Below are 14,275 nucleotides of genomic sequence, written 5' to 3'. Positions count from 1 at the left end.
CTCTTGTTCTCACTTCCTGACTCTTAGGAAGGTCGTGAAGATCTATTATGAAGCATATTCTTGTTACAGAAGATTGCAAGGAAGTATGTATCATCTGACCTTGAGCCTTGTTAACATTTCCTAAGAAACTTAGTTCTTAGGAATCATTTTACTGGCTCTACTGCTTCATTAGAAGGCAGCTCGCATTATTTCCAAGATAGCACTGCTTTTACAGATTGGCACTAAATCTTTGTAGAGTTCATCTTTGATGCTGAGTACCATTCAACATAGATTGTATAGCTGGGGCCATTACAGAAAATTCTATATAATTTGAAAAGCTAAAAGCAATGGCTCAACAACAGGTAGGTGCATTTGTAATGGTAATATATATTACGGTTATATTGTTAGAAGACTTAATGGAAAGTTACTGGCACAGGAGAGCTTTATCCTCTTAGTGTTAATTGCTAACAGGAAGGTCATAGTCTTGTGTTTAAGCCGATGTTTTTTTTCCTTTTAAAGAGCTCTTTAATAAGGTCATGGTACATCCAGACAACGAAGTGTAATTAGGTTGGAATTACTTATTCACATTAGCTTGTGTGATACAGTATACTTATCAGAGCTAGTACTGTGACACAGCTTGTCAAGTCACAAACGGTAAAGCAGGTGGAAATATTCTGCGTAATTGCGAATTAATTCATGCTTGTAACATCTTAAAATTTCAGGTAGAAAAATTCCTAAAATGGGTTAATGAACCAATGGATGACGAAGCATCGCAGGAGTCAGTTTCTCATAACAATGTGCAAGATACTTGCACAAGCAGTGGTTCAGAGGAACAAGAAGTGTCTGTTGAAAAAGGGGATGACCCACCGGAGACGAGTGAGCTGGAACCTGGAAAGCGTCGTGCCATGTCTCCAGCTGGGGAAGTGGGAACAGAGGAAACTGACAGGGACAGCACAGAAGCAGCAGTGCCAGATGAGGGGGACTGCCCCGCCCAGGCTGCACCAGACCGTCTTCAGGAAGAAGCCGAAGGTGAGGCTAAATGTGCTCCCGCTTGCTAACGGACTTCAATTCCTTGTTTTAAATATGTTTTTCCCTCGTTATCACTTACGAATCATCTCTACCTAAGGATTCACTGCTGTTTATTTGTAAGTTGAAAGAAGGCATATTTAGTGTAAATGTGCTAATGGCCGTGATTTCGCACCCAGAGCATCCTTGGCTGAACAAGCATGATAAAATAAAAGACGAAAGAGTAGGGGGAGCTGTTTGAGCACCTCCATCTGTGCCATTAAGACTGGTCTCTGCCGGCACCACTCTGTCCCGTGGGCTACAGGCGCCGGTCCCTTTGACTCCTGTTGAAATCTAGTATTGCCCTGATTTCCTTTTGGATAATTGTTTTGTTCTTGTTGTTTTTTTGTGGTGATGGTGGTTGGTAGTGATGTTTGTTTTTTAGATGGTACATTGACATAAAAAAGTATTTACAGTGGTTGGCTATGATGAATGAAGAACAGTGTAGCATTTTCACTTTATGCCCTTTTGTAGTATTTGAATTTATTTTATAATAGTTATACTCAGTGGAACGTTATGGCTTGTATAAGGCAGAAATTTTCATTTGACGTAGTATTCATTTTTACTGATGAATTATTTCAGACTTGCCCTAATGAAACAATTATACTTGTGATGCTTTCTTATTTAGTATTGAGCAAAATACCTTATTTGAATCTTGATTTTTCTTTCCCGTGTGTGTGTGTGTGTGTGTGTGTGTGTGTGTGTGTGTAAACCTGTGATCTTTGTATTATATATTTCTTTGCCTTTCTAAACAGCATACTTAAGGTAGTTTAATATTTTTATTGCCATTGTACAACTGATGTTCACGTGGCACTTGCAGAGTTCTGAAATGAGAATCCTTATTCTCCTTTAATCTGTAAAGTAGCCCATTGAGATAGGTGAAATTATCCCTGTTCTATAAATAAGTAAAGCTTAGAGAAAATAAGAAATTTGCCGGACATCACCCAGCCAGTAAGTGGCAAAGCTAGAACTTGCCACCAAGTTGTGTGATTTCTAAATCCCATTTTTCCACCCTACCCTAGCTCCCTAAGCACCACTTGTCACGAGGCTGGTGTTCTCACCTGGGGTGATACCACCGTCTCGGGTATTTGGAAGATGGGTTAGGTTGATCTGGGGGATTCTGGCATTTCGTACTTTAGATTACTTAATGTTAAGTCCTGTACAGGATGGTCTTGCACAATGAGGCGTTTTTGCCTCAAAATCTTAGTGTCTCCTCTCTTGAGAAACTCACTGCACTTTGCTACTGATGGCGCCTTTTGCTATTTGCACTGAACAGATGACCGTATTAGGACACAGTCCTTTGTTTGAGGACCATTTCAGTGTTTAATGTTTATTATTTGTCAGCATCAGTTCTTGTCATCATACTTAGGTATGACAGCACTCCTGTCTTTTTAAGTTGCTCCATCTAATCTGCTCAGAACTGAAACCAAATAACCAAACAAATAAAAATCATTTATCTAAGAAAAAGTCAATGTGAATGAATGAGATCCTTTTCCATTGAATGGAGCTAGTGACCCCTGTTTCAATTTCTCAGAGGCTGTAGGACTTGCAGGTCATGGCTGGGTTCAGAGGATTGATGTGCCTGAGAGTTAGAGCTTAATCAGTCCTTGGGAGCTTTTGTTTTAAAGAAGGGAAGGGAAATGCTTGAATTTCCATCATTCACCCACTAAAGCAACTTTATCTAAGAAACACTTATGTAATAGCTTTTATACCTATAATAGTACCTCTCCACATCTCCCAACAACCCTGTGAAGTAAGTAGCTAAAATGCTACCCGTTCATTCATTCTTTTTGAGGAATTAAAAATTGGAACTTAGAGAACCTGGGTTACTTTTCCAAGCTCAAGGAGCCAAGAAGTGGCAAAATGGAGGCTATAACCTGAAGCCAGTGCTGTTTCCAGGTGCCCTCCACCCTCCGGCGTGTGGCTGCATACATGTGCTGGAGCGCAGTCCCAAACTGTAGTTATTTGCCGTGGCCACACTTTAGATAAATTCACCTGTGACTTCCTCTTTCTATAGTGAGCATCTGTATTATTTCTATTTTTTTATTGTAGCTGAAAATAAAAAGAAGAAGAAGAAAAAAAGCAAGAACAGAAAGGGGATTGGTCTGCCTCCTGAGATCACTGCTGTGCCCGAGCTGGCAAAGTACTGGGCCCAGAGATACAGGCTCTTCTCTCGCTTCGACGATGGGATTAAATTAGACAGAGGTAAGGTGTATATGTAATTTTTAACTTCATTTTGAAATAATTTCAAACTTATAGAAAAGTTGCAAGAATAGGAAGAAATTTTCATATCCCCTTTATTCAGATTGAGCTGTTTTTAACATTTTGCCACATTTGCTTTGTCATTCTCTGTATGCATGTATGTAGGTATGTTTTCTGATCCAGTGGCCCCTACCCCTTAGTACTCTGGTGTGTATTTTCTAAGAACAGTGATATTTTTATGTGACAATGATAAAGTTACAAATTTCACATTGTTACAGTATCATAATCAACAAATCAGTACTCTAGTTTCATCAGTTATACTAATCACGTCCTTTATAGCATTCTTTTTCTTCCAGTATAGGGTCGGGTATCACATTTATTTTCATGTTCCTTTAGTTTCCCTTAATCTGGGATAGTTCCTGAGCTGCTTTGTCTTTCATGACTTTGACATTTTCCAGAGAGCAGCTGCCGGTTATTTTCTACAGTGTCTCTCAATTTGGGTACACATGTGTTTTTTAAACTTCAGACTCAGGTTTAATCTGTATTTTTTGCATCTTAGGATAGATAGCAAAAGCAATTAATAGATTATTAAACAGAACATCTGATGTGCAGAAAGATGTAAGTAAATGAATTAACACTGGAAAGTTTGAATTCTTTCTCAAGTTTTCCTACCATGACCTTGAAGAGCTAACTTAAACTCAGTTGCGCAAACTGAGGCTTGCTTTCATGCTGGGGCTATACCTAAACATTGGTCTTTATTAACTGTCCAAATCAGGAGGTATTGATCTGTGTGGAGTTTCAGGGCTTCTCTGAGCCTCTTAAAATTACTTGTAAAATGTTTTGTATCAGGGAGAGTACATAAGAGTTTGTTGGGGAAATAAGACTGGAGAAAAGCTTTTAATTCTATAAAAGGAGTGTATGTTTTTATTCTTCCAGCAATGAGGAGCCATTTAAAGTTTTGATGAAGAAAGGGAACAGGAAAATCGGTGCATCATTTTGTTCAGTGGAATATCTTTCTGAAAAACGTAAATTCCTTCTATTGGGAAAGAAGGAGGGCAGTTGTCATTTTTTCTGTGGAGTGGACATGGGACCTCAATTCTGAAAATGATGAAGGTCCTGCTGAGCCTACAGCTCTGCAGTCTTGCTGTCACTTCCTTGCTTTTCTGACCCTTTAGACACGTGCAGATTTTGCTAAGTGTCCCGTACAGATGCAGTTCACTGCTTCCCCTCCAGGAATTAAATAATTAGGAACCTCGGTGAAGTCTGGGGAGTTGGTCAATTAAAATAGCTAACTTTCCATTTTCCATGATAGGTAGTCAGTTGTTAATACTTCAGACAGAAAAATCAGAATTGCATTCAGTTGTTGGAGGGATATTGCAAAAGAATCAGGCAAGAATTGAGGTGGTTGTTTCTGTGGAAATGGGGTCTGGGAATGATACTGCCCCTTTTATAACAAGATCCTTAGACCTTTTCCTTCAAACTAGATAATATATAATTTTTTGAAAAGAGAAACTAAGTATTTTCTTTTAAGCATTTAGTATATAATAATGTTTGCTATGTTTGTGTTTGGCTTGGCTTCTTGCCACTGAATGTCATAACAGAAACCCTCTCCCTTCGCAGAGGGCTGGTTTTCAGTTACACCCGAGAAGATCGCTGAGCACATTGCCGGCAGGGTCAGCCAGTCCTTCCAGTGTGACACCGTAGTCGACGCATTTTGTGGAGTTGGAGGAAATACCATTCAGTTTGCCTTAACAGGAAAGAGAGGTAAGTGGTCATCAGCAGTTTATTCATTAATTAATTTCGCTTTATTCAGTAAAGGCTTCATTTTGCTTCAGCCTATCTCTACTGAGATTTAATAATTTAATGCCAAATATTTAACAATAATAGTTGACATATATTAAGCATACACTTTGTATACTGGTTTAAGTGCTTAATATGTATTTATTTAGTCAGCAATCTTGTGATATGTATCTTTTACTACTTTCTGTGTTTCACAAATAAACCAAGAAATAAAAGATGAAGTAACTTGCCCAAGATCACACAGACACAGCTTGGCGGAGCCAAGATTATAGCATTATGTAAAACTAAAAAGGTGAAAATGGGAGACTGTTCTTTGGAAGAAGGGAAGAGTAGGCAGGGACTCCCAGCTCTGCCCCTCACCATCTGGCTGACCTTGGACATCCTTTAGCCTTAACTGAAAGGAGACAGTAAATTGAGAGAACCTCTGTGATACCTTTCAGCTCTGACATCCTAAGACGCTAAGAACCTTTTAACTATTGGACTGTCCTCATGGTTGTTTGACTTCAGAATCACAAGAAAGAAAACCTCTGTTAAACTACTGATATATCAGCATATATCTGCTAAGAGCTGTGTCAAGTAGGCAGAACATGTGCTGTTTCCCAGGGGAAAGAAGGCTTTATGGAACTGGACAGCCTGCCCAAATTGACTTAGCGGAGTCGGGAGGCCGGGGCTTTTACTTGGCTTTCTCTGTATCTGATATCCCCTTTCTTTCGCAGTTCTTTTTGAAATGTAGTATAATGTGATATTTTAGGGATAGCAACTGTTAAGTCATACTCTGAAGATGCTTTTTTTCACCAATGTCTTTATATATAAAGCTCCCATTTCAGTAGATTTCAGTTGTCTTATTGATTTATATAAAGTTCTTTATGTTAACTAGGAAAACATATGATTCTGGAAAGTGTAATATAGGAGCTAGGAAATGATGAAAGGCAGCCCAACATTGATTTTAAGACCAGTGCTGATGGACTGTGGCCCTCATGCAGCCACTCCGATGCTCCAGAGCATCATGACATTTGCTGTCTTTGTGTGGTCTCCTGAGAGACTGGATGAAAGCTGTTTTCATATTTACTGGAATAGTAGTTACTTTCTTGTTTTTCCTGAATTTACTACTTTCTCTTAAAGTTCTTCTCTGCCTTTGCCAGATAAGCCATTCCTGTGAGCTCAAATCAGTGTTTATTGCATGGAAATGACTTTTTCCTCAGAAGTTGTAAAATCTGTCTTCATTTGGCATTGTACTGTAACATGAATTAAAATATCTGCCCTCTGATAAAACAGCAGATAGATCTGGAAATTTTTTCAGAATATTACAGAAACAGTCCATATCATAGTTTTGTATTTCTACGAATACAGGTCTGTTGCCAAGGCTCTCTGTAGCTTAGTGCACATTTGGTAAAGGAAAATGTCTAATGTGGGTCCCAAGCTAAAGAAGACTGCTTCTGCCCGACTCCATCACAGCCCCATCACTCACACCTACAGATCTCCAGCCCCTGGGAAGAAAGGGAGGCACATCCAGACTCCACCCCTGCCAGGTGCAGCCTGTGAGCCAGAAGCTCAGGAGTCCTCAGTGTGTTCATAGCGTGGTGTCCTGGGACCTCCTCCCCGAAGCAGTAGGAGCTCACGGATGCTCTGACAGTCGTGGTGGGTGCTGCCCTAGTGTGGGTGAGCTGACTCCACTGGGGCAGGGAGTTTGAAGTACAGTTGTGTGTGTGTGTGTGTGTGTGTGTGTGTGTGTGTGTGTACACACATATGCATGTAATCAGTTACTCTTTATACACACACACACACACACACACACACACACACACACACTTGACCCTTGAACAACACAGGGCTTAGGGGCACTGACGCTGCCCGCCCCCATGTCAGAGATCTGAGCGTAACATATGGTCCGCTCTCTGTACCGACGTTCTGCATCCGCAGATTCAACCCCCCGCAGATCACGTGGTCCTGTCCTGCACGTCTAGTAAGAGCAACCCACCTATAAGTGGACCTGTGCAGTTGCAACTCGTGTTGTTCAAGGGTCAGCTGTACACATGCGCGCGTGTGTGCATACACATGAGAAAATGGCGTGTGCAGTCGGCACGATCCCTTTGTGTCAGACCGATTTCCACCCACATAGCTGCTGTCTCTGCAGGTTCTCAACTGAATGGTTAGAATTCCCAGAGTTTGCATTTTGCTATTAAAGTTTTTTTTCCCCCTTTATATGAATTCCAGTGGCTCTGTATCAGGTCTGCCCATTAGGACTTTCTGTAATGATGGAAATGTATCTGCACTGTCCAACATGGTAGCCACTAGCCACATGTGGCTATCGAGCATTTGAAATTTGGCAGCATGACTGAGGATCTAAATTCTTAATAGTATTTAATTGGCATCGATTTAAAGGTAATATCCACATGTGGCTAGTGGCTACCATTATTGGACAGCACAGTTCTACGTAGTATCTACCAACATTTGTCAGCACTTCCTTCACGTGCTAGATTGAGTTGCTTGCACTCTCTTAGGCCTGACAACAAAGCCGGCCTCCGAGGGGAGCGCAGATGAAAACTTGACAACTAACTGAATACATCTGGTGTTGAAAGTCATTTTTTTCTGTTGAGTTTTTGCTATTGTCAGTATATCTTTGCATCTGTCTCTATACTATAAACGTAGCAGATTAAGCAGCTAAAAAGGACATTTTTCTCTTTTATAAATATGAATTTTTTTTTTTAGAACAGAAAAAAGTGTTGCAGATGCATGATTTTGCAACATGACTGGTGCTTATATTCATTGTTCAAGTGATTTCTTTAGTGCATTATTTCTCAAAAGCATTAACGAATTTTGAAACCAGTATTTTCTGGAATGCAGTTGTTTCCTTGACAACCATGGTGTATGTATCAGGATTCCACTTAGCCCTTGCAGGTATAAAATATTGCCACTAACATCCTGGTGCACGTACAGGTGCACCTGAGTAATTTACTGCAAGACAGGAGTGAGCCAGAATTAACTTAGGTTTGTGTTGCTAATTACGAAATTGCAGTAAATTAAATGAAAGCCCGTGTGGTGAAAACATAACATCTGTTCCCTCTACCTAAAATGTCTCATTAAACGTCACCAGCAGATGTTTCTACATCTCTTCTTCATAAGTTGGCTATTTTGTCAAAATGTGTTTTATTTTGCCTTTCAGTAGAAGTTGTCAAATTTGGCTTCCTTTGGAAGTTGCCTCATTTTGAGGAAATTGGTCTTATCTGAAATCTTTTATAGGCTTTCCATGCAGCCATCACCTTCCCAAGTGTTTGCCGCTCGGCTGTCCACAGCACAGAGCACGGTGTTGACCACAGACCGGGTTCAGTGGGTGCTGGGTGGCCACCGTCACTACTTGCCTTGGCCCAGCAGGCTGACTGAGGCAGCTCTGAAGGCCACACCCTTCAGTCACATTTTCTGGGTACCACACAAGTGTTTAAAATGTTTAATTCTCTCTCTCATATATATGGCCTAATCTCCCTTTAAAAAGTCTTTTAAAAAGGGTCTTGCACAGAAAATAAACCGACTGCTCAGAAGATGAACTAGTCTATATAACTAATAATCATCATTTAACTCATCTTTCTTGTTCCCACTTTAGTGATCGCCGTTGATATCGATCCTGTTAAGATCGATCTCGCTCGCCATAATGCAGAAATTTACGGGGTAGCGGACAAGATTGAGTTCATCTGTGGAGACTTCCTGCAGCTGGCTTCCCATTTAAAGGCTGACGTCGTGTTTCTCAGCCCGCCTTGGGGAGGACCAGACTACGCCACCGCCGAGATCTTTGACATCAGCACCATGATGTCCCCTGATGGATATCCTTCGGAAGCCCTTAGAGTTTCCTCAAGCAGTGGTTGTGGAGAGGAAGGGTGTGTGTGTGTGTGTGTGTGTGTGTGTGTGTGTGTGTGTGTAAGACATTAGTGAAGAGGAGAGCTATCAGCTAATAGCACTTGATAGATTCCAGTTTGTTTTGCATAAAAATTAACTGGTGAGTGATCTCCAAAAGTTACGTTGTATTTATGTAACTGCGAGGTTATGTTTCCATTGTTTGCTCTCCAATTGTACCATTACAAAACAAGAACTAAAAGGCATTAATTGCGTGGAATTATTGTCTGGAAATGGGGGTTTCCTCAAGACCTGTCCCTAGAGTCTGGGTGACTATCCCCTAACTTTTCTTCAGCTCACACTGACTTGAATCCTCTGTGTCTCCAAAGTTTCCCTGTTACTCTTCCAGGATGCTGAAGCAAACCCTTGTTTCATAAAGAATACCATTTCTTATTTGTCCCTTTCTCTATCTCTACTCCCCAGAGGAGTCACGTATGACTCTTAACAGGAATTGCGTTTTAAATTGCTAAGTAAAATTTAGAAAAATACAGTGGACAGAGTTACTTGTCTTTACTCTTTACTAGAAAGGGGGGTATTGTGCTTTCCTATTCTTCCTGTTGTCACAAAACCTAGGAAATGGCCGAAAGAAAGAATGTGTGTCTCCGGCTCTTGGTTTCCTACCACTAGGATAATTGAATAAATAGATTTAACCTCTAATCCCTGACCCATCAGGGACAGTATGCTACTTAATTCTCTTTTAGGTCCCATTAGAGGGTATTGTTACATATCGGAGTACATTTGGGTTATGATGTAGTAAGTGAAGAATATATCTCTGATCAGAAATTAACTACTGTTTTTGTTACTTTTCCTTAACTACTGTCCACCTTTGAAATTTTCAGACTTTCCCAGAAGATCACGAATAATATCATTTATTTTCTTCCAAGAAATGCTAATATCGACCAGGTAAGCCATTACTGAAGAACTTCTATGAGCCTCTTGTGTGACTGTTACAGAGATTGGACCGAAAAAGATACAGGGTCTTTCTTTACTTGAGAACATGTTTATGAGAAGTCCCTGGCTTTTTGACTATTATTAGAAAACTGGAAGTGCTTAGCAGTTAAATCCATGCCTGTTTCATCCTGTTCGTCTCCACGGCTCCTGGCCTGCATAAACATAAACAGAGCACTCTGGGCTTTTCATTCCGTGTCCTGAAAGGATGAATGTGTTGTGTTTCACATGTGCACACCTAGGCTAGCCGAGATCTCTTTACTGCAGCCTACCTTGAGAATAGGTTTTAGGTATTCCTCAAAATGGCAGCCTAGATAGAAATCCACAGACAAATCAAACCTCCATGTGTCCAGGAACAGTTTTAACCATAGGACACTTGATTAACATTCAGATGTCCTTGTTGCGTTCTTATCATAAACATTTATTTTAATTTATGTTGGGTTTTTTCCCTAGAATAATAACTGCCTCACAAAGATTTGATGATGTCTTTATTTCATGCTTTTGTTGGTGTTTTTTATAAGCGCTTATTACATGTCTGCTTTGTGCGAAGCATTCTACTGAAAATCTTTTGTCTTTGATATTTAAATTTTACTCCAGTGTTGCTGGGTGCCGGTTTTTCCTTTCTCTCCCATTTGGTACTTGAGAGCCAGCTCTGTCACTGAGCTTTGTTCATCACGCTTTATTCTGTAGACATTATCTCCATTATTTGTTCAACCATGTTCTCACCATCTTTTTTCCTCTTTCGGGGCATCTGTTACGTGGATCTTAGTCTCCCATAACTGTATTTTCTGGTGTTTTGTCTCCTTTTTCCTTCTGGGAGATTACCTCAGTCTGGTCTTCATTCCTCACATATATAAATTCTCTCTAGCCCATCTGTTGTGTTTTTTATATTCCTTACACCTAATGTTTCTGCACTGTGTTTTGTTTTCTTCATTTGCACTCGAATATTTTTATTATTGTAAGAAGTTTAAATCATGAATCTTTTTTATCCTTTCTGCGTTTGATATAATTTCTAGGCCTGTTTGCTTTTCTTCCATGAAGCACTCGTGGTCCTCAGATATCTTGTTTTAGTGCCTATTGGCTATTCTCGAGTAATGCAGAAGGAGAAAGGCCAGGCCAGAATCCAGTGAGTGTCAGACCTCGCTGCCCTTTAGAATCATTGGGCATTTGTAAAAAACTGACTCTCCGAGCCCCATCCCCGAAATCGATCTAACCAGTTTCCTAAGCTTCCTGGGTCATTCTGATGTGCATCCTGGGTTGCGAACCGCTATCTAAGGCTGTGTGGACCCCAGTGACCACCAGCAGGGGTGGCGGTGGGTGAGCTCTGGGGTTGCTAACCCGCCAGCTCAGGACTGCAGTTGGGGAGGGGGCTGGGCAAAAGCAGCGATTGAAGGCTGTACTCCTTCACCACAGAGTGTCCGGCATCAGCCCGAGGATGTCTGGAGAGCAGGGTGGGAGAGGGCAGCTGCCAGGGCCGGGTCCCCACCTGCTTCTCTCAGCTTCTCACGTCAGAGCTTCTCTTCAGCCGCCCTCGCTTTCCAGCTATAGCTCTGCAGGCGCAGCACAGACGCTGTTGAGCGAGGCCACGGCGATGGGTGGGGAAGAGCGAGAGCAGAATTTCACGTTCCTTGTGTTCCTTCCTCCTGTTTTCAATTCCCACAGCCACTGCCTCCTGCCCCCGTCCAGAGGCACTGCCCTCCCCTACACAAGTTCTCTCTCTCTCTCTCTCTCTCTCTCTCTCTCTCTCTCTCTCTCTCTCTCTCTCTCTCTCGCCACCCCAGGTCTCTCCATAGGTTTCTTTTGTTTTCCTTCTGTTGCGTCTCCAGACCTGTCTTACAGGAGCCAGCAGGTGCGCTAGCATCTTCGGATTACAAGCTAGTGATAGCGCAGCCTTCTCCTAAGCAAGGCAGAGATTAAAGCCCTGGCTTTCTGCCAGATGACTTAAGGAAAGGCCTGGGATGATACATACGGCAGATAAACCAGACTTTAAGCTAAAGCAGACTTGGCTGGAGGAGTCGAGGAGAAGGTGGCCAGAACATCAGTGACACGGAAGTGGGAGTATGCGGCTAATGTTCCGGTAATGGGCTGGAAAAAGAGACGCTGAGAGTCAGACCCGAGTTTCATCTCAGCCCTGCCACTTGTTAGTGGTGGTTTTGAAGAACAAATGAAATAAGGGATAAAGCATTTTTCACAGTGCGTCTAGCCCATAAACCCTCAAAAAGTCGTGTGTCTGTTACTTAGAAGATCTTGTCATAAAGTCATCGTGGAAAGAATGCAAACATTACTAAGATTCTGAAGAGGACCAATAGGTAAAGATGTCATGCTTTCTCTAGAGGAGAGAATAGACAGCTTTGATATTTGTAAAATGGGGGCTTCCCTGGCGGTCCGCTGGTTAGGGCTCTGCGCTTCCAATGCAGGGGGCGCGGGTTCGATCCCTGGTCGGGGAGCTAAGATCCCGCAAGCCGTGCTGCACGGCCCCCCCCCCCAAAAAAAGGTGGTTTTTTTTTGTAAAATGACAGGATTTAATTTATAAACACACATCCCAGATTATAGATTTTTTTTCTCTTCCTCCTCTCAGAAAGCAGTAATACTTACTTGTATTGGAAGTACTCTTATTCTAACGTGTTACACTTTCCCGTCTTTGGTTCATCTGCTTAATCTTTGGAACACTGGGTCTCTCTCAGATCTGGCTGCAAATTAAATCACCTGAGTGGCCTTTTTGTTTTTTTAATTGTGGTAAAATATACATGACAAAATTTACCGTAAGTCATTTTTAAGCACACAGTCCATGGTGTTAAATACATTCATGTTGTTGTACAGCCATCACCACCGTCCGTCTCAGGACCTTTTCACCTGCTGAAACTGCGACTCTGCACCCATTATACACTAACTGCCCATCCCTCCACTACCTGCCCCTGACACCCACCATTCTACTCTGAGTCTGTAAATTTGACTACTCATGCATACCTCATACTTACATATTTCATGTGTGTGGAATCGTACAATATCTGTCCTTTTGTGTCTGGCTTACTTCACTCAGTGTAATGTCCTTAAGGTTCATCCATGTTATAACACGTGTCAGAATTTCCTTTATTTGTAAGGCTAAGTAGCATTCTGTTGTCAGCGTACACTGCATTTCGTTTAGCCATTCGTCCGTCCACGGACGTTTAGGGTCCATGGTCCACCTTTTGACTGTGGATAAGGCTGCTGTGAACATGCGTGTACAGATACCTAGTCAAGTCCCTGCTCTCAGTTCGCTTGGTTATAGATTCAGAAGTGGAATTGCTGGATCACATGGTAATTCTAGTTTTAGGTTTTTGAGGAATCACCTTACTGTTCCCCACAGCAGCTGAAGGATTTTACATTCCCGCCAGCAGTTCCCAAGGGTTCTGATTTCTCCACAATCTCAGTAACATTTGTTACTTTCTGTTTGTTGTTGTTGTTCGGTAATAGCCATCCTAATGGGTGTGAAGTGGTATCTCATTGTGCTTTTGACTTGCATTTTCCTAGCGACAAGTGATGTTGACCATCTTTTCATGCGCGTATCTTCTGAGTATGAATCCATTATCGGCTATATGCTTCACCAGTATTTTCTCTCATCCCGTGGGTTGCCTCTTTACTTTTTTTTTAGCCACGCCGAGCAGCTTATGGGATCTTAGTTCCCCGACCAGGGATCGAACCCCGACCCTCGGCAGTGAAAGTGCAGAGTCCTAACCACTGGACCACCAGGGAAGTCCCTCTTTACTCCCTTAATAGTGCTCTCTACTGCACAAAAGTTTTTAATTTTGATGAAGTTCAGCTTATCTGATTTTTGTGTGCGTTGCCTGTGCTTTTGATGTCATATCCAAGAAATTATTGCCGAATGCAATGTCTTGAAGATTTCCCCTGTGTTTTCTTCTAAGAGTTTTACAGTAACAGCTGAGTAGCTTTTTTAAACTACTGAGACTCAGGTCTACTGAGAAAGGTTGTCTCTAATTTATTTTCTGGGATGAGACCCAAGCATAATTTTTTAAAACCCCCCACGTGATTGTCATGTGCTGCCAGAGTTGAGATTCTCTGGGTTAAAAGAAAAGGAAATAGAATTAACAAGTCTGAGCCCCTACTCTGTGAGTTAGAAGGGGCTGCTCTTAGATCTTGCTGCCTGTTGTCTACCCGTGAGCCATTGTACCTAAACATTAGGTCTCTCAAATACTTTGTGCTGTTACAAGACAAAAGAAAGAGCACTAGCCCCTTGCTTTTTGCATTTTTATATCAAATTGAATATTAAACCTAATACCTGCTACTCATGTGACTCAGATCTGCATTCTAGAGTCCCAGATAAGGCTGAGCCTATTCCATAATTCTCTTTTTCTCGTATGTAAATATTATGCATCAAGAAAAGAAAAAAAAATTAAAA

General features: G+C 41.6%; 1 protein-coding gene across 1 annotated transcript in view; it reads left to right on the top strand.

The window, feature by feature from the left end:
• The window catches only part of TGS1 (trimethylguanosine synthase 1), a 42,047-nt gene that overhangs the window by 13,560 nt on the left and 14,212 nt on the right, over positions 1 to 14,275 (top strand). The window contains 5 exon segments of the mRNA XM_089899152.1: positions 702 to 1,008; positions 3,097 to 3,249; positions 4,867 to 5,010; positions 8,645 to 8,880; positions 8,883 to 9,834. Of these exon segments, the coding sequence (XP_089755278.1) occupies positions 702 to 1,008; positions 3,097 to 3,249; positions 4,867 to 5,010; positions 8,645 to 8,880; positions 8,883 to 8,990 (948 nt within the window). The 3' untranslated portion in view covers positions 8,991 to 9,834.

The sequence above is a fragment of the Delphinapterus leucas genome, chromosome 17 (genome assembly GCF_059928025.1).
Source record: "Delphinapterus leucas isolate spDelLeu-1000000601 "Yukka" chromosome 17, BTC_Dleu_Yukka2, whole genome shotgun sequence".
Classification (NCBI taxonomy): Eukaryota; Metazoa; Chordata; class Mammalia; order Artiodactyla; family Monodontidae; genus Delphinapterus; species Delphinapterus leucas.
This window is presented reverse-complemented; position numbering and strand designations above follow the sequence as displayed.